At 41.2% G+C, this 26,213-nt stretch overlaps 1 protein-coding gene across 3 annotated transcripts in view; it reads left to right on the top strand.

Moving 5' to 3' along the window:
- Window positions 1–26,213, top strand: part of LOC110519362 (Fc receptor-like protein 2) — a 68,169-nt gene that overhangs the window by 30,121 nt on the left and 11,835 nt on the right. Inside the window, exons 3-6 of one of the 3 annotated variants that reach the window (XM_036987037.1) lie at window positions 14,072–14,332; window positions 18,244–18,486; window positions 18,789–19,121; window positions 20,006–20,248. In XM_036987037.1, the coding sequence (XP_036842932.1) occupies window positions 14,072–14,332; window positions 18,244–18,486; window positions 18,789–19,121; window positions 20,006–20,248 (1,080 nt within the window). The remainder of the gene's footprint in view (window positions 1–14,071; window positions 14,333–18,243; window positions 18,487–18,788; window positions 19,122–20,005; window positions 20,249–26,213) is intronic. The other 2 variants (XM_036987039.1, XM_036987038.1) reach the window with 2 other exon arrangements.

The following is a 26,213-nucleotide window of genomic DNA, read 5'->3' as shown; positions in this document are numbered from 1 at the left end:
CTACTGTCTCTATTATATTATGACAGACCAGCTAGATCTACTGTCTCTATTATATTATGACAGACCAGCTAGATCTACTGTCTCTATTATATTATGACAGACCAGCTAGATCTACTGTCTCTATTATATTATGACAGACCAGCTAGATCTACTGTCTCTATTATATTATGACAGACCAGCTAGATCTACTGTCTCTATTATATTATGACAGACCAGCTAGATCTACTGTCTCTATTATATTATGACAGACCAGCTAGATCTACTGTCTCTATTATATTATGACAGACCAGCTAGATCTACTGTCTCTATTATATTATGACAGACCAGCTAGATCTACTGTCTCTATTATATTATGACAGACCAGCTAGATCTACTGTCTCTATTATATTATGACAGACCAGCTAGATCTACTGTCTCTATTATATTATGACAGACCAGCTAGATCTACTGTCTCTATTATATTATGACAGACCAGCTAGATCTACTGTCTCTATTATATTATGACAGACCAGCTAGATCTACTGTCTCTATTATATTATGACAGACCAGCTAGATCTACTGTCTCTATTATATTATGACAGACCAGCTAGATCTACTGTCTCTATTATATTATGACAGACCAGCTAGATCTACTGTCTCTATTATATTATGACAGACCAGCTAGATCTACTGTCTCTATTATATTATGACAGACCAGCTAGATCTACTGTCTCTATTATATTATGACAGACCAGCTAGATCTACTGTCTCTATTATATTATGACAGACCAGCTAGATCTACTGTCTCTATTATATTATGACAGACCAGCTAGATCTACTGTCTCTATTATATTATGACAGACCAGCTAGATCTACTGTCTCTATTATATTATGACAGACCAGCTAGATCTACTGTCTCTATTATATTATGACAGACCAGCTAGATCTACTGTCTCTATTATATTATGACAGACCAGCTAGATCTACTGTCTCTATTATATTATGACAGACCAGCTAGATCTACTGTCTCTATTATATTATGACAGACCAGCTAGATCTACTGTCTCTATTATATTATGACAGACCAGCTAGATCTACTGTCTCTATTATATTATGACAGACCAGCTAGATCTACTGTCTCTATTATATTATGACAGACCAGCTAGATCTACTGTCTCTATTATATTATGACAGACCAGCTAGATCTACTGTCTCTATTATATTATGACAGACCAGCTAGATCTACTGTCTCTATTATATTATGACAGACCAGCTAGATCTACTGTCTCTATTATATTATGACAGACCAGCTAGATCTACTGTCTCTATTATATTATGACAGACCAGCTAGATCTACTGTCTCTATTATATTATGACAGACCAGCTAGATCTACTGTCTCTATTATATTATGACAGACCAGCTAGATCTACTGTCTCTATTATATTATGACAGACCAGCTAGATCTACTGTCTCTATTATATTATGACAGACCAGCTAGATCTACTGTCTCTATTATATTATGACAGACCAGCTAGATCTACTGTCTCTATTATATTATGACAGACCAGCTAGATCTACTGTCTCTATTATATTATGACAGACCAGCTAGATCTACTGTCTCTATTATATTATGACAGACCAGCTAGATCTACTGTCTCTATTATATTATGACAGACCAGCTAGATCTACTGTCTCTATTATATTATGACAGACCAGCTAGATCTACTGTCTCTATTATATTATGACAGACCAGCTAGATCTACTGTCTCTATTATATTATGACAGACCAGCTAGATCTACTGTCTCTATTATATTATGACAGACCAGCTAGATCTACTGTCTCTATTATATTATGACAGACCAGCTAGATCTACTGTCTCTATTATATTATGACAGACCAGCTAGATCTACTGTCTCTATTATATTATGACAGACCAGCTAGATCTACTGTCTCTATTATATTATGACAGACCAGCTAGATCTACTGTCTCTATTATATTATGACAGACCAGCTAGATCTACTGTCTCTATTATATTATGACAGACCAGCTAGATCTACTGTCTCTATTATATTATGACAGACCAGCTAGATCTACTGTCTCTATTATATTATGACAGACCAGCTAGATCTACTGTCTCTATTATATTATGACAGACCAGCTAGATCTACTGTCTCTATTATATTATGACAGACCAGCTAGATCTACTGTCTCTATTATATTATGACAGACCAGCTAGATCTACTGTCTCTATTATATTATGACAGACCAGCTAGATCTACTGTCTCTATTATATTATGACAGACCAGCTAGATCTACTGTCTCTATTATATTATGACAGACCAGCTAGATCTACTGTCTCTATTATATTATGACAGACCAGCTAGATCTACTGTCTCTATTATATTATGACAGACCAGCTAGATCTACTGTCTCTATTATATTATGACAGACCAGCTAGATCTACTGTCTCTATTATATTATGACAGACCAGGTAGATCTACTGTCTCTATTATATTATGACAGACCAGCTGATCTACTGTCTCTATTATATTATGACAGACCAGCTAGATCTACTGTCTCTATTATATTATGACCAGACCAGGTAGAACTACTGTCTCTATTGTATTATGACAGACCAGCTAGATCTACTGTCTCTATTATATTATGACAGACCAGCTAGATCGTCTGTATCTATTATATTATGGACAGACCAGGTAGATCTACTGTCTCTATTATATTATGACAGACCAGCTGATCTACTGTCTCTATTATATTATGACAGACCAGCTAGATCTACTGTCTCTATTATATTATGACAGACCAGCTAGATCTACTGTCTCTATTATATTATGACAGACCAGGTAGATCTACTGTCTCTATTATATTATGACAGACCAGCTAGACCGTCTGTCTCTATTATATTATGACAGAACAGGTAGATCTACTGTCTCTATTATATTATGACAGACCAGCTAGATCTACTGTCTCTATTATATTATGACAGACCAGCTAGATCTACTGTCTCTATTATATTATGACAGACCAGCTAGATCTACTGTCTCTATTATATTATGAGAGACCAGTTAGATCTACTGTCTCTATTATATTATGACAGACCAGCTAGACCGTCTGTCTCTATTATATTATGACAGACCAGCTAGATCTACTGTCTCTATTATATTATGACAGACCAGGTAGATCTACTGTCTCTATTATATTATGACAGACCAGCTGATCTACTGTCTCTATTATATTATGACAGACCAGCTAGATCTACTGTCTCTATTATATTATGACAGACCAGGTAGAACTACTGTCTCTATTATATTATGACAGACCAGCTAGATCTACTGTCTCTATTATATTATGACAGACCAGCTAGATCGTCTGTCTCTATTATATTATGACAGACCAGGTAGATCTACTGTCTCTATTATATTATGACAGACCAGCTGATCTACTGTCTCTATTATATTATGACAGACCAGCTAGATCTACTGTCTCTATTATATTATGACAGACCAGCTAGATCTACTGTCTCTATTATATTATGACAGACCAGGTAGATCTACTGTCTCTATTATATTATGACAGACCAGCTAGACCGTCTGTCTCTATTATATTATGACAGAACAGGTAGATCTACTGTCTCTATTATATTATGACAGACCAGCTAGATCTACTGTCTCTATTATATTATGACAGACCAGCTAGATCTACTGTCTCTATTATATTATGACAGACCAGCTAGATCTACTGTCTCTATTATATTATGACAGACCAGCTAGATCTACTGTCTCTATTATATTATGACAGACCAGCTAGATCTACTGTCTCTATTATATTATGACAGACCAGCTAGATCTACTGTCTCTATTATATTATGACAGACCAGCTAGATCTACTGTCTCTATTATATTATGACATACCAGCTAGATCTACTGTCTCTATTATATTATGACAGACCAGCTAGACCTACTGTCTCTATTATATTATGACAGACCAGCTAGATCTACTGTCTCTATTATATTATGACAGACCAGCTAGATCTACTGTCTCTATTATATTATGACAGACCAGCTAGATCTACTGTCTCTATTATATTATGACAGACCAGCTAGATCTACTGTGTCTCTATTATATTATGACAGACCAGGTAGATCTACTGTCTCTATTATATTATGACAGACCAGATAGATCATCTGTCTCTATTATATTATGACAGACCAGCTAGATCTACTGTCTCTATTATATTATGACAGACCAGATAGATCTACTGTCTCTATTATATTATGACAGACCAGCTAGACCGTCTGTCTCTATTATATTATGACAGACCAGCTAGATCTACTGTCTCTATTATATTATGACAGACCAGGTAGATCTACTGTCTCTATTATATTATGACAGACCAGCTGATCTACTGTCTCTATTATATTATGACAGACCAGCTAGATCTACTGTCTCTATTATATTATGACAGACCAGGTAGAACTACTGTCTCTATTATATTATGACAGACCAGCTAGATCTACTGTCTCTATTATATTATGACAGACCAGCTAGATCGTCTGTCTCTATTATATTATGACAGACCAGGTAGATCTACTGTCTCTATTATATTATGACAGACCAGCTGATCTACTGTCTCTATTATATTATGACAGACCAGCTAGATCTACTGTCTCTATTATATTATGACAGACCAGCTAGATCTACTGTCTCTATTATATTATGACAGACCAGGTAGATCTACTGTCTCTATTATATTATGACAGACCAGCTAGACCGTCTGTCTCTATTATATTATGACAGAACAGGTAGATCTACTGTCTCTATTATATTATGACAGACCAGCTAGATCTACTGTCTCTATTATATTATGACAGACCAGCTAGATCTACTGTCTCTATTATATTATGACAGACCAGCTAGATCTACTGTCTCTATTATATTATGACAGACCAGCTAGATCTACTGTCTCTATTATATTATGACAGACCAGCTAGATCTACTGTCTCTATTATATTATGACAGACCAGCTAGATCTACTGTCTCTATTATATTATGACAGACCAGCTAGATCTACTGTCTCTATTATATTATGACAGACCAGCTGATCTACTGTCTCTATTATATTATGACAGACCAGCTAGATCTACTGTCTCTATTATATTATGACAGACCAGCTAGATCTACTGTCTCTATTATATTATGACAGACCAGGTAGATCTACTGTCTCTATTATATTATGACAGACCAGCTAGACCGTCTGTCTCTATTATATTATGACAGAACAGGTAGATCTACTGTCTCTATTATATTATGACAGACCAGCTAGATCTACTGTCTCTATTATATTATGACAGACCAGCTAGATCTACTGTCTCTATTATATTATGACAGACCAGCTAGATCTACTGTCTCTATTATATTATGACAGACCAGCTAGATCTACTGTCTCTATTATATTATGACAGACCAGCTAGATCTACTGTCTCTATTATATTATGACAGACCAGCTAGATCTACTGTCTCTATTATATTATGACAGACCAGCTAGATCTACTGTCTCTATTATATTATGACAGACCAGCTAGATCTACTGTGTCTCTATTATATTATGACAGACCAGGTAGATCTACTGTCTCTATTATATTATGACAGACCAGATAGATCATCTGTCTCTATTATATTATGACAGACCAGCTAGATCTACTGTCTCTATTATATTATGACAGACCAGATAGATCTACTGTCTCTATTATATTATGACAGACCAGCTCAATATACTGTCTCTATTATATTATGACAGACCAGCTAGATCTACTGTCTCTATTATATTATGACAGACCAGCTAGATCTACTGTCTCTATTATATTATGACAGACCAGCTAGATCTACTGGCTCTATTATATCATGACAGACCAGATAGATCATCTGTCTCTATTATATTATTACAGACCAGCTAGATCTACTGTGTCTCTATTATAAATTTGACAGACCAGCTAGATGTACTGTCTCTATTATATTATGACAGACCAGATAGATCATCTGTCTCTATTATATTATGACAGACCAGCTAGATCTACTGTCTCTATTATATTATGACAGACCAGATAGATCTACTGTCTCTATTATATTATGACAGACCAGCTCAATATACTGTCTCTATTATATTATGACAGACCAGCTAGATCTACTGTCTCTATTATATTATGACAGACCAGATATATCTACTGTCTCTATTATATTATGACAGACCAGCTCAATATACTGTCTCTATTATATTATGACAGACCAGCTAGATCTACTGTCTCTATTATATTATGACAGACCAGCTAGATCTACTGTCTCTATTATATTATGACAGACCAGCTAGATCTACTGGCTCTATTATATTATGACAGACAAGCTAGATCTACTGTCTCTATTATATTATGACAGACCAGCTAGATCTACTGTCTCTATTATATTATGACAGACCAGCTAGATCTACTGTCTCTATTATATTATGACAGACCAGCTATATCTACTGTCTCTATTATATTATGATAGACCAGGTAGATCTACTGTCTCTATTATATTATGATAGACCATGTAGATCTACTGTCTCTATTATATTATGACAGACCAGCTAGATCTACTGTCTCTATTATATTATGACAGACCAGCTAGACCTACTGTCTCTATTATATTATGATAGACCAGGTAGATCTACTGTCTCTATTATATTATGACAGACCAGCTAGATCTACTGTCTCTATTATATTATGACAGACCAGCTATATCTACTGTCTCTATTATATTATGATAGACCAGGTAGATCTACTGTCTCTATTATATTATGATAGACCAGGTAGATCTACTGTCTCTATTATATTATGACAGACCAGCTAGATCTACTGTCTCTATTATATTATGACAGACCAGCTAGACCTACTGTCTCTATTATATTATGACAGACCAGCTAGACCTACTGTCTCTATTATATTATGACAGACCAGCTAGATCTACTGTCTCTATTATATTATGACAGACCAGCTAGATCTACTGTCTCTATTATATTATGCCAGACCAGCTAGATCTACTGTCTCTATTATATTATGACAGACCAGCTAGACCTACTGTCTCTATTATATTATGACAGACCAGCTAGATCTACTGTCTCTATTATATTATGACAGACCAGCTAGATCTACTGTCTCCATTATATTATGACAGACCAGCTAGATCTACTGTCTCTATTATATTATGACAGAGCAGCTAGATCTACTGTCTCTATTATATTATGACAGACCAGCTAGATCTACTGTCTCTATTATATTATGACAGTCCAGCTAGATCTACTGTCTCTATTATATTATGACAGACCAGCTAGACCTACTGTCTCTATTATATTATGACAGACCATCTAGATCTACTGTCTCTATTATATTATGACAGACCAGCTAGATCTACTGTCTCTATTATATTATGACAGACCAGCTAGATCTACTGTCTCTATTATATTATGACAGACCAGGTAGATCTACTGTCTCTATTATATTATGACAGACCAGCTAGATCTACTGTCTCTATTATATTATGACAGACCAGCTAGACCTACTGTCTCTATTATAATATGACAGACCAGCTAGATCTACTGTCTCTATTATATTATGACAGACCAGCTAGATCTACTGTCTCTATTATATTATGACAGACCAGCCAGATCTACTGTATCTATTATATTATGACAGACCAGCTAGATCTACTGTCTCTATTATATTATGACAGACCAGCTAGATCTACTGTCTCTATTATATTATGACAGACCAGCTAGATCTACTGTCTCTATTATATTATGACAGACCAGCTAGACCTACTGTCTCTATTATATTATGACAGACCATCTAGATCTACTGTCTCTATTATATTATGACAGACCAGCTAGGTCTACTGTCTCTATTATATTATGACAGACCAGCTAGATCTACTGTCTCTATTATATTATGACAGACCAGCTAGATCTACTGTCTCCATTATATTATGACAGACCAGCTAGATCTACTGTCTCTATTATATTATGACAGACCAGCTAGATCTACTGTCTCTATTATAATATGACAGACCAGCTAGATCTACTGTCTCTATTATATTATGACAGACCAGCTAGATCTACTGTCTCTATTATATTATGACAGACCAGCTAGATCTACTGGCTCTATTATATTATGACAGACCAGATAGATCATCTGTCTCTATTATATTATGACAGACCAGCTAGATCTACTGTGTCTCTATTATATTATGACAGACCAGGTAGATCTACTGTCTCTATTATATTATGACAGACCAGATAGATCATCTGTCTCTATTATATTATGACAGACCAGCTAGATCTACTGTCTCTATTATATTATGACAGACCAGATAGATCTACTGTCTCTATTATATTATGACAGACCAGCTCAATATACTGTCTCTATTATATTATGACAGACCAGCTAGATCTACTGTCTCTATTATATTATGACAGACCAGCTAGATCTACTGTCTCTATTATATTATGACAGACCAGCTAGATCTACTGGCTCTATTATATCATGACAGACCAGATAGATCATCTGTCTCTATTATATTATGACAGACCAGCTAGATCTACTGTGTCTCTATTATAAATTTGACAGACCAGCTAGATGTACTGTCTCTATTATATTATGACAGACCAGATAGATCATCTGTCTCTATTATATTATGACAGACCAGCTAGATCTACTGTCTCTATTATATTATGACAGACCAGATAGATCTACTGTCTCTATTATATTATGACAGACCAGCTCAATATACTGTCTCTATTATATTATGACAGACCAGCTAGATCTACTGTCTCTATTATATTATGACAGACCAGATATATCTACTGTCTCTATTATATTATGACAGACCAGCTCAATATACTGTCTCTATTATATTATGACAGACCAGCTAGATCTACTGTCTCTATTATATTATGCCAGACCAGCTAGATCTACTGTCTCTATTATATTATGACAGACCAGCTAGATCTACTGGCTCTATTATATTATGACAGACAAGCTAGATCTACTGTCTCTATTATATTATGACAGACCAGCTAGATCTACTGTCTCTATTATATTATGACAGACCAGCTAGATCTACTGTCTCTATTATATTATGACAGACCAGCTATATCTACTGTCTCTATTATATTATGATAGACCAGGTAGATCTACTGTCTCTATTATATTATGATAGACCATGTAGATCTACTGTCTCTATTATATTATGACAGACCAGCTAGATCTACTGTCTCTATTATATTATGACAGACCAGCTAGACCTACTGTCTCTATTATATTATGATAGACCAGGTAGATCTACTGTCTCTATTATATTATGACAGACCAGCTAGATCTACTGTCTCTATTATATTATGACAGACCAGCTATATCTACTGTCTCTATTATATTATGATAGACCAGGTAGATCTACTGTCTCTATTATATTATGATAGACCAGGTAGATCTACTGTCTCTATTATATTATGACAGACCAGCTAGATCTACTGTCTCTATTATATTATGACAGACCAGCTAGACCTACTGTCTCTATTATATTATGACAGACCAGCTAGATCTACTGTCTCTATTATATTATGACAGACCAGCTAGATCTACTATCTCTATTATATTATGCCAGACCAGCTAGATCTACTGTCTCTATTATATTATGACAGACCAGCTCAATATACTGTCTCTATTATATTATGACAGACCAGCTAGATCTACTGTCTCTATTATATTATGACAGACCAGCTAGATCTACTGTCTCTATTATATTATGACAGACCAGCTAGATCTACTGGCTCTATTATATCATGACAGACCAGATAGATCATCTGTCTCTATTATATTATGACAGACCAGCTAGATCTACTGTGTCTCTATTATAAATTTGACAGACCAGCTAGATGTACTGTCTCTATTATATTAAGACAGACCAGATAGATCATCTGTCTCTATTATATTATGACAGACCAGCTAGATCTACTGTCTCTATTATATTATGACAGACCAGATAGATCTACTGTCTCTATTATATTATGACAGACCAGCTCAATATACTGTCTCTATTATATTATGACAGACCAGCTAGATCTACTGTCTCTATTATATTATGACAGACCAGATATATCTACTGTCTCTATTATATTATGACAGACCAGCTCAATATACTGTCTCTATTATATTATGACAGACCAGCTAGATCTACTGTCTCTATTATATTATGACAGACCAGCTAGATCTACTGTCTCTATTATATTATGACAGACCAGCTAGATCTACTGGCTCTATTATATTATGACAGACAAGCTAGATCTACTGTCTCTGTTATATTATGACAGACCAGCTAGATCTACTGTCTCTATTATATTATGACAGACCAGCTAGATCTACTGTCTCTATTATATTATGACAGACCAGCTATATCTACTGTCTCTATTATATTATGATAGACCAGGTAGATCTACTGTCTCTATTATATTATGATAGACCATGTAGATCTACTGTCTCTATTATATTATGACAGACCAGCTAGATCTACTGTCTCTATTATATTATGACAGACCAGCTAGACCTACTGTCTCTATTATATTATGATAGACCAGGTAGATCTACTGTCTCTATTATATTATGACAGACCAGCTAGATCTACTGTCTCTATTATATTATGACAGACCAGCTATATCTACTGTCTCTATTATATTATGATAGACCAGGTAGATCTACTGTCTCTATTATATTATGATAGACCAGGTAGATCTACTGTCTCTATTATATTATGACAGACCAGCTAGATCTACTGTCTCTATTATATTATGACAGACCAGCTAGACCTACTGTCTCTATTATATTATGACAGACCAGCTAGATCTACTGTCTCTATTATATTATGACAGACCAGCTAGATCTACTGTCTCTATTATATTATGCCAGACCAGCTAGATCTACTGTCTCTATTATATTATGACAGACCAGCTAGACCTACTGTCTCTATTATATTATGACAGACCAGCTAGATCTACTGTCTCTATTATATTATGACAGACCAGCTAGATCTACTGTCTCCATTATATTATGACAGACCAGCTAGATCTACTGTCTCTATTATATTATGACAGAGCAGCTAGATCTACTGTCTCTATTATATTATGACAGACCAGCTAGATCTACTGTCTCTATTATATTATGACAGTCCAGCTAGATCTACTGTCTCTATTATATTATGACAGACCAGCTAGACCTACTGTCTCTATTATATTATGACAGACCATCTAGATCTACTGTCTCTATTATATTATGACAGACCAGCTAGATCTACTGTCTCTATTATATTATGACAGACCAGCTAGATCTACTGTCTCTATTATATTATGACAGACCAGCTAGATCTACTGTCTCTATTATATTATGACAGACCAGCTAGATCTACTGTCTCTATTATATTATGACAGACCAGCTAGACCTACTGTCTCTATTATAATATGACAGACCAGCTAGATCTACTGTCTCTATTATATTATGACAGACCAGCTAGATCTACTGTCTCTATTATATTATGACAGACCAGCCAGATCTACTGTCTCTATTATATTATGACAGACCAGCTAGATCTACTGTCTCTATTATATTATGACAGACCAGCTAGATCTACTGTCTCTATTATATTATGACAGACCAGCTAGATCTACTGTCTCTATTATATTATGACAGACCAGCTAGACCTACTGTCTCTATTATATTATGACAGACCATCTAGATCTACTGTCTCTATTATATTATGACAGACCAGCTAGGTCTACTGTCTCTATTATATTATGACAGACCAGCTAGATCTACTGTCTCTATTATATTATGACAGACCAGCTAGATCTACTGTCTCCATTATATTATGACAGACCAGCTAGATCTACTGTCTCTATTATATTATGACAGACCAGCTAGATCTACTGTCTCTATTATAATATGACAGACCAGCTAGATCTACTGTCTCTATTATATTATGACAGACCAGCTAGATCTACTGTCTCTATTATATTATGACAGACCAGCTAGATCTACTGGCTCTATTATATTATGACAGACCAGATAGATCATCTGTCTCTATTATATTATGACAGACCAGCTAGATCTACTGTGTCTCTATTATATTATGACAGACCAGGTAGATCTACTGTCTCTATTATATTATGACAGACCAGATAGATCATCTGTCTCTATTATATTATGACAGACCAGCTAGATCTACTGTCTCTATTATATTATGACAGACCAGATAGATCTACTGTCTCTATTATATTATGACAGACCAGCTCAATATACTGTCTCTATTATATTATGACAGACCAGCTAGATCTACTGTCTCTATTATATTATGACAGACCAGCTAGATCTACTGTCTCTATTATATTATGACAGACCAGCTAGATCTACTGGCTCTATTATATCATGACAGACCAGATAGATCATCTGTCTCTATTATATTATGACAGACCAGCTAGATCTACTGTGTCTCTATTATAAATTTGACAGACCAGCTAGATGTACTGTCTCTATTATATTATGACAGACCAGATAGATCATCTGTCTCTATTATATTATGACAGACCAGCTAGATCTACTGTCTCTATTATATTATGACAGACCAGATAGATCTACTGTCTCTATTATATTATGACAGACCAGCTCAATATACTGTCTCTATTATATTATGACAGACCAGCTAGATCTACTGTCTCTATTATATTATGACAGACCAGATATATCTACTGTCTCTATTATATTATGACAGACCAGCTCAATATACTGTCTCTATTATATTATGACAGACCAGCTAGATCTACTGTCTCTATTATATTATGACAGACCAGCTAGATCTACTGTCTCTATTATATTATGACAGACCAGCTAGATCTACTGGCTCTATTATATTATGACAGACAAGCTAGATCTACTGTCTCTATTATATTATGACAGACCAGCTAGATCTACTGTCTCTATTATATTATGACAGACCAGATAGATCATCTGTCTCTACATTTTCATCAAACAGATTTAACGAACAGATTTAATTAATTAAGATTTGCTTAAAATGATATATATTTTTACATCTTTATTATATTTCAAGAGATAAATTCCTCTGAGTCATATTTGGAGAAGGAAGTCCTGCTCAGTCTCTAGTCAAGCATTTCTCTGACCCTCCATGTTGTTCTATGATGTCCTGCACACTTATATAAAACGGTCCAAAAGGTTTCTCGTCTGTCTGGTTTGGTTCCAGGTAGAACCCTTTTTGGTTCCAGGTAGAACCCTTTTTGGTTCCAGGTAGAACCCTCTGTGGAAATGGAAATTGTCCCAATAGTTACAGAGAACACCACATATACCATAATATCTACCCTAAACTACCTCCTATCTACCCCACACTAACCTTACCTACCCCACACTAACCCTACCAACCCCACACTAACCCGACCTACCCCAAACTAACCTTAAAGAGCCCACACTAACCCTACCTACCCCACACTAACCCTACCTACCCCACACTAACCCTACCTACCCCACACTAACCCTACCTACCCTAAACTAACCCTACCTACCCTACACTAACCCTACCTACCCCTACACTAACAATACCTACCCTACACTAACCCTACCTACCCTACACTAACCCTACCTACCCTACACTAACCCTACCTACCCCTACACTAACCCTACCTACCCCTACACTAACCCTACCTACCCTACACTAACCCTACCTACCCTACACTAAACCTACCTACCCTACACTAAACCTACCTACCCCTACACTAACACTACCTAAACTTAGTTATTACTGACAGAGATGTCAGTCCTTATTCTGTATATTGGGGTGGCAGGTATCCTACCTTCATCACTAAGTTAAACAGCTAGAGAATAGCCTCTCTGCTGTGTTTCAGTATCTCTGTTAGAGTATTTAATAATTTACTTTAGACAACGAAACTCTCTCTCTCTCTCCCTCTCTTTCTTTGATCTCTCTCTTCCAGCCTCTCTGAGTGTCAGTCCTGACAGATCTCAGTTCTTTGAATTTGAGTCTGTCTCTCTGAGCTGTGAGGTTCAGGGGAAATCTGCTGGATGGAGAGTGAAGAGATACACAGTCTCTGGGGAGAGTTCAGATTGTGGAAGAAAATGGGGAAAACCAGAAGGATCTTCATGCAACGTGTCACTAATAAAATCATACAGTGGAGTGTACTGGTGTGAGTCTGGATCTGGAGAACACAGCAACTCTGTCAACATCACAGTACCTGGTATGTCCACAAACACCATCTACTAACATTGTTGTGTTTAGTGGTTCATCTGGTTTCAGATAGCTGATGTTATGTTTATATATGATGTTTATATATTATATACAGCTGGAGCTGTGATCCTGGAGAGACCTGTTTATATATTATATACAGCTGGAGCTGTGATCCTGGAGAGACCTGTTTATATATTATATACAGCTGGAGCTGTGATCCAGGAGAGACCTGTTTATATATAATATACAGATGGAGCTGTGATCCTGGAGAGACCTGTTTATATATGATGTTTATATATTATATACAGCTGGAGCTGTTATCCTGGAGAGACCTGTTTATATATGATGTTTATATATTATATACATGTCACGCCCTGACCATAGTTTACTTTGTATTTTCTATGTTTTGATTGGTCAGGGTGTGATCTGAGTGGGCATTCTATGTTTCATGTCTTGTTTGTCTATTTCTATGTTCAGCCTGATATGGTTCTCAGTCAGAGGCAGGTGTTCGTCATTGTCTCTGATTGGGAACCATATTTAGGTAGCCTGGGTTTCACTGTGTGTTTGTGGGTGATTGTTCCTGTCTATGTGTTTTCACCAGATAGGCTGTTTAGGTTTTCGTTACGTTTATTGTTTTTGTAGTGTTTGTGTTTAGTGTGGTTTTTTCATTAAACATGAATCGCAATCTACACGCTGCATTTTGGTCCGACTCTCCTTCTCACGAAGAAAACCGTTACAGAATCACCCACCACCAACGGACCAAGCAGCGTGTCAACAGGCAGGAGCAGCGCGAGGAGACGGGCAATAAGGACTTCTGGACATGGGAGGAAATCCTCGACGGGAGAGGACCCTGGGCTAAACCAGGGGAGTGTAGCCGCCCAAAGGTGCAGCAGGAGAAGAAGCAGCAGGAGCAGCTGCAGTGGGAGAGGCTGCACCACCTGGAGAAATGGACATGGGAGGAAGAACTGGACGGTAAAGGACCCTGGGCTCAGCCTGGAGAATATCGCCGCCCCAAGGAGGAACTGGAGGCGGCGAAAGCTGAGAGGCGCAGATATGAGGAGGCAGCACGACGTAGCGGATGGAAGCCTGAGAGGCAGCCCCAAAAATTTCTTGGGGGGGGGCTAACAGGGAGTATGGCTACGCCAGGTAGGAGACCTGGGCAGACTCCCTGTGCTTACCGGGGGGCTAGAGAGACCGGACAGGCACCGTCTTATGCAGTGGTGCGCACGGTGTCTCCAGTGCGGGTGCATAGCCCGGTGCGGTATATTCCAGCTCCGCGTGTCTGCCGGGCTAGATTGAGCGTCGAGCCTAATGCCATGAAGCCGGCTCTACGCAGCTGGTCCCCAGTGCGTCTCCTTGGGCCGGTTTACATGGCACCAGCCTTGCGCTCGGTTTCTCCGGTTCGCCTGCATAGTCCAGTGCGGGCTATTCCACCTCGCCGCACTGGCAGGGCGACCGTGAGCATTCAACCAGGTAAGGTTGGGCAGGCTCGGTGCTCAAGAGCTCCAGTGCGCCTGCACGGTCCGGTTTTTCCAGTACCACCTCCACACCCCAGCCCTCCGGTAGCAGCTCCCCGCACCAGGCTTCCTGTGCGTGTCCTCGGCCCAGTACCACCAGTGCCAGCACCACGCATCAGGCCTACAGTGCGCCTCGCCTGTCCAGCGCTGCCAGAGCCTCCCTTCTCTTCAGCGCTGTCGGAGTCTCCTGCCTGTTTAGCGCTGTTAGAGCCTGCCTTCTCTACAGCGCTGCCGGAGTCTCCCGCCTGTTCAGAACTGCCAGTTAGCATAGAGCTGCCAGTTAGCATAGAGCTGCCAGTTAGCATAGAGCTGCCAGTTAGCATAGAGCTGCCAGTTAGCTTAGAGCTGCCAGTTAGCAAGGAGCTGCCAGTCTGCAAGGAGCTGCCAGTCTGCATAGAGCTGCCAGTCTGCATGGAGCTGCCAGTCTGCAAGGAGCCGCCAGAGCTGCCAGTCTGCAGGATGCCGCCAAAGCTGCCAGTCTGCAAGGAGCCGCCAGAGCTGCCAGTCTGCAAGGAGCCGCCAGAGCTGCCAGTTAGCATGGAGCAGCCAGGGCCGCCAGTCAGCATGGAGCAGTCAGGGCCGCCAGTCAGCATGGAGCAGCCAGGGCCGCCAGTCAGCATGGAGCAGCCAGTCAGCATGGAGCAGCCAGTCAGCATGGAGCAGCCAGAGCAGCCAGTCAGCATGGAGCAGCCAGAGCTGCCAGTCAGCATGGAGCAGCCAGTCAGCATGGAGCAGCCAGAGCTACCAGTCATCATGGAGCAGCCAGAGCAGTCTGCCAGCATGGAGCAGCCAGAGCTGTCAGTCAGCATGGAGCAGCCAGAGCAGCCAGTCTGTGTCGACCAGTCTCTTCCAGATCTGCCAGTCGTCCAGACTCTTCCAGATCTGCCAGTCGTCCAGACTCTTCCAGATCTGCCCGTCGTCCAGACTCTTCCAGATCTGCCAGTCGACCAGACTCTTCCAGATCTGCCAGTCGACCAGACTCTTCCAGATCTGCCAGTCGACCAGACTCTTCCAGATCTGCCAGTCGACCAGACTCTTCCAGATCTGCCAGTCGACCAGACTCTTCCAGATCTGCCAGTCGACCAGACTCTTCCAGATCTGCCAGTCGACCAGACTCTTCCAGATCTGCCAGTCGACCAGATTCTCCCAGATCTGCCAGTCGTCCAGATTCTCCCAGATCTGCCAGTCGTCCAGATTCTCCCAGAACCGCCAGCCAGCCAGGATCTGCCGGATCTAACCACCTGCCTGAGCTTCTTCTCAGTGCTGAGCTTCTTCTCAATGCTGAGCTTCCTCTCAGGGCTGAGCTACCCATCTGTCCCGAGTTACCTCTGTCCCGAGCTGTCCCTCTGTCCCATGTTATCATTGTGGTGGGTAACCTATTTAGGGACGTTTAGGAGGGGGATTAAAACTGTCATGGAGTGGGGTCCACGTCCAGCGCCAGAGCCGCCACCGCGGACAGATGCCCACCCAGACCCTCCCCTATAGGTTCAGGTTTTGCGGCCGGAGTCCGCACCTTGGGGGGGGGGTACTGTCACGCCCTGACCATAGTTTACTTTGTATTTTCTATGTTTTGATTGGTCAGGGTGTGATCTGAGTGGGCATTCTATGTTTCATGTCTTGTTTGTCTATTTCTATGTTCAGCCTGATATGGTTCTCAGTCAGAGGCAGGTGTTTGTCATTGTCTCTGATTGGGAACCATATTTAGGTAGCCTGGGTTTCACTGTGTGTTTGTGGGTGATTGTTCCTGTCTATGTGTTTTCACCAGATAGGCTGTTTAGGTTTTCGTTACGTTTATTGTTTTTGTAGTGTTTGTGTTTAGTGTGGTTTTTTCATTAAACATGAATCGCAATCTACACGCTGCATTTTGGTCCGACTCTCCTTCTCACGAAGAAAACCGTTACAATACAGCTGGAGCTGTGATCCTGGAGAGACCTGTTTATATATGATGTTTATATATTATATACAGCTGGAGCTGTGATCCTGGAGAGACCTGTTTATATATTATATACAGCTGGTGCTGTGATCCTGGAGGGACCTGTTTATATATAATGTTTATATATTATATACAGCTGGTGCTGTGATCCTGGAGAGACCTGTTTATATATGATGTTTATATATTATATACAGCTGGAGCTGTGATCCTGGAGAGACCTGTTTATATATGATGTTTATATATTATATACAGCTGGAGCTGTGATCCTGGAGAGACCTGTTTATATATGATGTTTATATATTATATACAGCTGGAGCTGTGATCCTGGAGAGCCCTGTTTATATATGATGTTTATATATTATATACAGCTGGAGCTGTGATCCTGGAGAGACCTGTTTATATATTATATACAGCTGGAGCTGTGATCCTGTAGAGACCTGTTTATATATGATGTTTATATATTATATACAGCTGGTGCTGTGATCCTGGAGAGCCCTGCCCTTCCTGTGACTGAGGGAGTTTCTGTGACTCTGCGCTGCAGATATCAGGGAACTCTCTCTAACCACACAGCTGATTTCTACAAAGATGGATCCCTGATCAGGACTGAGACTACAGGAGAGATGACCATCCCTGCAGTATCCGAGTCAGATGAAGGACTCTACAAGTGTACCAACTCTGAAGGAGAATCACCAGAGAGCTGGATGACAGTGACAGGTGAGAATATGAGAAACCTTGACATTCAGATCTTCTGGTTCTTCTTTACACTGTTAAGAGGTGCTGAAACCTGCATTATAAACTGGGTGGTTCCAGCCCTGAATGCTGATTGGCTGGAAGCAATGGTATATGAGAAACGTATAGCACGGGTATGACAAAGCATTTATTTTTATGCTAAACGGAGCTCTTCTTCTCATGATCTCTTTCTCTCTCTCCTCCTTCCAACTTCCTCTCTCTTTCTTCCTCTCTACCTTCCTCTCTCTCTCTCTCTCTCTCTCTCTCTCGCTCCCTCTCTCCTCCAGCCTCTCTCTCTCCTCCAGCTTCTCTCTCTCCTCCAGCCTCTCTCTCTCCTCCAGCCTCTCTCTCTCCTCCAGTATCTCTGAGTGTCAGTCCTGACAGATCTCAGTTCTTTGAATTTGAGCGTGTCTCTCTGAGCTGTGAGGTTCAGGGGAACTCTGCTGGATGGAGAGTGGTGAGGAACACAGAGAGAGGGAATGTTTCAGAGTGTAATATTGACTGGGGAAAACAACAAGGGTCTTCATGCATCGTGTCACTAAAACCATCAGACAGTGGAGAGTACTGGTGTGAGTCTGGGTCTGGAGAACACAGCAATGCTGTCAACATCACAGTATCTGGTATGTCCACAAACACCATCTACTAACATTATAGTATTTAGTGGTTCATCTGGTTTCAGGTAGATGATATTATGTTTATATATGATGTTTATATATTATATACAGCTGGAGCTGTGATCCTGGAGAGACCTGTTTATATATTATATACAGCTGGAGCTGTGATCCTGGAGAGACCTGTTTATATATTATATACAGCTGGTGCTGTGATCCTGGAGAGACCTGTTTATATATGATGTTTATATATTATATACAGCTGGTGCTGTGATCCTGGAGAGACCTGTTTATATATTACATACAGATGGAGCTGTGATCCTGGAGAGACCTGTTTATATATGATGTTTATATATTATATACAGCTGGTGCTGTGATCCTGGAGAGACCTGTTTATATATGATGTTTATATATTATATACAGCTGGTGCTGTGATCCTGGAGAGACCTGTTTATATATTATATACAGCTGGTGCTGTGATCCTGGAGAGACCTGTTTATATATGATGTTTATATATTATATACAGCTGGTGCTGTGATCCTGGAGAGACCTGTTTATATATGATGTTTATATATTATATACAGATGGGGCTGTGATCCTGGAGAGACCTGTTTATATATTATATACAGCTGGAGCTGTGATCCTGGAGAGACCTGTTTATATATGATGTTTATATATTATATACAGCTGGAGCTGTGATCCTGGAGAGACCTGTTTATATATTATATACAGCTGGTGCTGTGATCCTGGAGAGACCTGTTTATATATGATGTTTATATATTATATACAGCTGGAGCTGTGATCCTGGAGAGACCTGTTTATATATTATATACAGCTGGAGCTGTGATCCTGGAGAGACCTGTTTATATATGATGTTTATATATTATATACAGCTGGAGCTGTGATCCTGGAGAGCCCTGCCCTTCCTGTGACTGAGGGAGATTATGTGACTCTGCGCTGCAGATATCAGGGAACTCCCTCTGACCTCACAGCTGATTTCTACAAAGATGGATCCCTCATCAGGACTGAGACTACAGGAGAGATGACCATCCCTGCAGTATCCAAGTCAGATGAAGGACTCTACAAGTGTAACACCTCTGAAGGAGAATCACCAGAGAGCTGGATGACAGTGACAGGTGAGAATATGAGAAACCTTGACATTCAGATTATCTGGTTCTTCTTTACACTGTTAAGAGGTGCTGAAACCTGCATTATAAACTGGGTGGTTCTTCTTTACACTGTTAAGAGGTGCTGAAACCTGCATTATAAACTGGGTGGTTCTTCTTTACACTGTTAAGAGATGCTGAAACCTGCATTATAAACTGGGTGGTTCTTTACACTGTTAAGAGGTGCTGAAACCTTCATTATAAACTGGGTGGTTCTTCTTTACACTGTTAAGAGGTGCTGAAACCTGCATTATAAACTGGGTGGTTCTTCTTTACACTGTTAAGAGGTGCTGAAACCTGCATTATAAACTGGGTGGTTCTTCTTTACACTGTTAAGAGGTGCTGAAACCTGCATTATAAACTGGGTGGTTCTTCTTTACACTGTTAAGAGGTGCTGAAACCTGCATTATAAACTGGGGGGTTCTTCTTTACACTGTTAAGAGATGCTGAAACCTGCATTACAGTCTCATTGAAGATCTTCTTCCCAAGATGGCATAGCAGTTCAGACTTATTTTTGTCCTCGTCTTGTCGTGTATATAAATATATAGATATATTTACAACTTTTTTTTTTTCACATACATTTTTAATTTTCCAAAAACCTTTCCAAAAACTCATCTTCAGAACACTCTCCTGCAATCCGTTTCACCAATTTATATTTATATAAAAAAGTATTATTTACCTCAGATCTGTAATCCTCCGAGAGGCTAGCCAGAAATTAGCCAGAAGCTAGCCGGGAGCTAGCCAGAAGCTGGTCCAGAAGCTACTCTGAAGCTGGTTCAGAAGCTAGTTAGCTTATTTACTGGCTAATCGTTAGTACTCAGCTAACCACGGTTTGTGGTCATCGGCTGTCCTTTGGCTCGAGAATCTATCGCCAGTTTTGTACGGCGCGGTGCAGCGCAGCGCGGCTCGGAACGGAACATACCGGATTTCGGCCGCTGGCTCTGGACATCCATACCTGGATCTCACAGCTAGCTAGCTGCTATCCGTGTGACTATCGGCTTTCGTCGATTCCGGAGCTAACATCAATTGTTCCGGAGCTAGCCAGCTGAAGAGTTCCATCAATCACTCCTGGGCTGCAGTCACCTATCCGGACCCGTTTGCTGCCTACGCGGAGCCCCACCGGGCCTTCACAGTTGGACTGTCGACGTTGTCTACCCGAGGGAATTGTCCGGCTGACTCCTCCGGCGCAACGTTGCCTGGGCGTCCATCTGCGGCCTGCTAGCCGACCCAAAAAAACGACTCCGAAAGAGAGGGAAACGAGGCGGTCTTCTGGTCAGACTCCGGAGACGGGCACAGCGCGCACCACTCCCTAGCATTCTTCTTGCCAATGTCCAGTCTCTTGACAACAAGGTTGATGAAATCCGAGCAAGGGTAGCATTCCAGAGGGACATCAGAGACTGTAACGTCCTTTGCTTCACTGAAACATGGCTCACTGGAGAGACTCTATCCGAAGCGGTGCAGCCAACTGGTTTCTCCACGCATCGCGCTGACAGAAACAAACATCTTTCTGGTAAGAAGAGGGGCGGGGGCGTATGCCTCATGGCCAACGTGACATGGTGTGATGAAAGAAACATACAGGAACTCAAATCCTTCTGTTCACCTGATTTAGAATTCCTCACAATCAAATGTAGACCGCATTATCTACCAAGAGAATTCTCTTCGATTATAATCACAGCCGTATGTATCCCCCCCCAAGCAGACACATCGATGGCTCTGAACAAACTTTATTTAACTCTCTGCAAACTGGAAACGATTTATCCGGAGGCTGCATTCATTGTAGCTGGGGATTTTAACAAGGCTAATCTGAAAACAAGACTCCCCAAATTTTATCAGCATATCGATTGCGCAACCAGGGGAGGAAAGACCTTGGATCATTGTTACTCTAACTTCCGCGACGCATATAAGGCCCTGCCCCGCCCCCCTTTCGGAAAAGCTGACCACGACTCCATTTTGTTGATCCCTGCCTACAGACAGAAACTAAAACAAGAGGCTTCCACGCTGAGGTCTGTCCAACGCTGGTCCGACCAAGCTGACTCCACACTCCAAGACTGCTTCCATCACGTGGACTGGGAGATGTTTCGTATTGCGTCAGATAACAACATTGACGAATACGCTGATTCGGTGTGCGAGTTCATTAGAACGTGGGTTGAAGATGTCGTTCCCATAGCAACGATTAAAACATTCCCTAACCAGAAACCGTGGATTGATGGCAGCATTCATGTGAAACTGAAAGCGCGAACCACTGCTTTTAATCAGGGCAAGGTGTCTGGTAACATGACCGAATACAAACAGTGCAGCTATTCCATCCGCAAGGCTATCAAACAAGCTAAGCGCCAGTACAGAGACAAAGTAGAATCTCAATTCAACGGCTCAGACACAAGAGGCATGTGGCAGGGTCTACAGTCAATCACGGACTACAGGAAGAAATCCAGCCCAGTCACGGACCAGGATGTCCTGCTCCCAGGCAGACTAAATAACTTTTTTGCCCGCTTTGAGGACAATACATTGCCACTGACACGGCCTGCAACGAAAACATGCGGTCTCTCCTTCACTGCAGCCGAGGTGAGTAAGACATTTAAACGTGTTAACCCTCGCAAGGCTGCAGGCCCAGACGGCATCCCCAGCCGCGCCCTCAGAGCATGCGCAGACCAGCTGGCCGGTGTGTTTACGGACATATTCAATCAATCCCTATACCAGTCTGCTGTTCCCACATGCTTCAAGAGGGCCACCATTGTTCCTGTTCCCAAGAAAGCTAAGGTAACTGAGCTAAACGACTACCGCCCCGTAGCACTCACATCCGTCATCATGAAGTGCTTTGAGAGACTAGTCAAGGACCATATCACCTCCACCCTACCTGACACCCTAGACCCACTCCAATTTGCTTACCGCCCAAATAGGTCCACAGACGATGCAATCTCAACCACACTGCACACTGCCCTAACCCATCTGGACAAGAGGAATACCTATGTGAGAATGCTGTTCATCGACTACAGCTCGGCATTCAACACCATAGTACCCTCCAAGCTCGTCATCAAGCTCGAGACCCTGGGTCTCGACCCCGCCCTGTGCAACTGGGTACTGGACTTCCTGACGGGCCGCCCCCAGGTGGTGAGGGTAGGCAACAACATCTCCTCCCCGCTGATCCTCAACACTGGGGCCCCACAAGGGTGCGTTCTGAGCCCTCTCCTGTACTCCCTGTTCACCCACGACTGCGTGGCCACGCACGCCTCCAACTCAATCATCAAGTTTGCGGACGACACAACAGTGGTAGGCTTGATTACCAACAACGACGAGACGGCCTACAGGGAGGAGGTGAGGGCCCTCGGAGTGTGGTGTCAGGAAAATAACCTCACACTCAACGTCAACAAAACTAAGGAGATGATTGTGGAATTCAGGAAACAGCAGAGGGAACACCCCCCTATCCACATCGATGGAACAGTAGTGGAGAGGGTAGCAAGTTTTAAGTTCCTCGGGATACACATCACAGACAATCTGAATTGGTCCACTCACACAGACAGCATCGTGAAGAAGGCGCAGCAGCGCCTCTTCAACCTCAGGAGGCTGAAGAAATTTGGCTTGTCACCAAAAGCACTCACAAACTTCTACAGATGCACAATCGAGAGCATCCTGGCGGGCTGTATCACCGCCTGGTATGGCAACTGCACCGCCCTCAACCGTAAGGCTCTCCAGAGGGTAGTGAGGTCTGCACAACGCATCACCGGGGGCAAACTACCTGCCCTCCAGGACACCTACACCACCCGATGTCACAGGAAGGCCATAAAGATCATCAAGGACATCAACCACCCAAGCCACTGCCTGTTCACCCCGCTATCATCCAGAAGGCGAGGTCAGTACAGGTGCATCAAAGCTGGGACCGAGAGACTGAAAAACAGCTTCTATCTCAAGGCCATCAGACTGTTAAACAGCCACCACTAACACTGAGTGGCTGCTGCCAACACACTGACACTGACTCAACTCCAGCCACTTTAATAATGGGAATTGATGGGAAATGATGTAAATATATCACTAGCCACTTTAAACAATGCTACCTTATATAATGTTACTTACCCTACATTATTCATCTCATATGCATACGTATATACTGTACTCTATATCATCGACTGTATCCTTATGTAATACATGTATCACTAGCCACTTTAAACTATGCCACTTTGTTTACATACTCATCTCATTTGTACATACTGTACTCGATACCATCTACTGTATCTTGCCTATGCTGCTCTGTACCATCACTCATTCATATATCCTTATGTACATATTCTTTATCCCCTTACACTGTGTACAAGACAGTAGTTTTGGAATTGTTAGTTAGATTACTTGTTATTACTGCATTGTCGGAACTAGAAGCACAAGCATTTCGCTACACTCGCATTAACATCTGCTAACCATGTGTATGTGACAAATAAAATTTGATTGATTTGATTTGAACGCAAGAGTTGGCTAATAACAGACCTCCATTCTTTGCTAGCTTGCTCCTATGCTAGCTTGCTACCGATTTAGCTGTCTAAATCGCCGTGACCCCCAACCAACCTCTCCACTCACTGGACCCTTTTGATCACTCGACTGAGCATGCCTCTCCTTAATGTCAATATGCCTTGTCCATTGCTGTTCTGGTTAGTGTTTATTGGCTTATTTCACTGTAGAGCCTCTAGTCCTGCTCATTATACCTTATCCAACCTATTAGTTCCACCACCCACACATGCAATGACATCTCCTGGTTTCAATGATGTTTCTAGAGACAATATCTCTCTCTTCATCACTCAATACCTAGGTTTACCTCCACTGTATTCACATCCTACCTTACCTTTGTCTGTACATTATACCTTGATGCTATTTTATCGCCCCCAGAAACCTCCTTTTACTCTCTGTTCCAGACGTTCTAAACGACCAATTCTTATTGCTTTTAGCCGCACCCTTATTCTACTCCTACTCTGTTCCTCTGGCGATGTAGAGGTGAATCCAGGCCCTGCAGTGCCTAGCTCCACTCCTATTCCTCAGGCGCTCTCTTTTGACGACTTCTGTAACCGTAATAGCCTTGGTTTCATGGATGTTAACATTAGAAGCCTCCTCCCTAAGTCTGTTCTATTCACTGCTTTAGCACACTCTGCCAACCCGGATGTTCTAGCTGTGTCTGAATCCTGGCTTAGGAAGACCACCAAAAATTCAGACATTTTAATTCCAAACTACAACATTTTCAGACAAGATAGAACTGCCAAAGGGGGCGGTGTTGCAATCTACTGCAAAGATAGCCTGCAGAGTTCTGTCCTACTATCCAGGTCTGTACCCAAACAATTTGAACTTCTACTTTTAAAAATCCACCTCTCTAAAAACAAGTCTCTCACCGTTGCCGCCTGCTATGGACCACCCTCTGCCCCCAGCTGTGCTCTGGACACCATATGTGAACTGATTGCCCCCCATCTATCTTCAGGGCTTGTGCTGCTAGGCGACCTAAACTGGAACATGCTTAACACCCCAGCCATCCTACAATCTAAACTTGATGCCCTCAACCTCACACAAATTATCAATGAACCTACCAGGTACCTCCCCAAAGCCTTAAACACGGGCACCCTCATAGATATCATCCTAACCAACTTGCCCTCTAAATACACCTCTGCTGTTTTCAACCAGGATCTCAGCGATCACTGCCTCATTACCTGCATCCGTAATGGGTCAGCGGTCAAACGACCTCCACTCATCACTGTAAAACGCTCCCTGAAACACTTCAGCGAGCAGGCCTTTCTAATCGACCTGGCTGGGGTATCCTGGAAGGATATTGATCTCATCCCGTCAGAAGAGGATGCCTGGATATTTTTTTTAAAATGCCTTCCTAACCATCTTAAATAAACATGCCCCATTCAAGAAATGTAGAACCAGGAACAGATATAGCCCTTGGTTCTTCTCCCCAGACCTGACT

This window comes from Oncorhynchus mykiss, chromosome 9, assembly GCF_013265735.2.
Source record: "Oncorhynchus mykiss isolate Arlee chromosome 9, USDA_OmykA_1.1, whole genome shotgun sequence".
In the NCBI taxonomy this organism is placed as follows: Eukaryota; Metazoa; Chordata; class Actinopteri; order Salmoniformes; family Salmonidae; genus Oncorhynchus; species Oncorhynchus mykiss.
The sequence above is the reverse complement of the archived record's forward strand: the minus strand, read 5'-3'. Positions and strand labels throughout refer to the sequence as shown.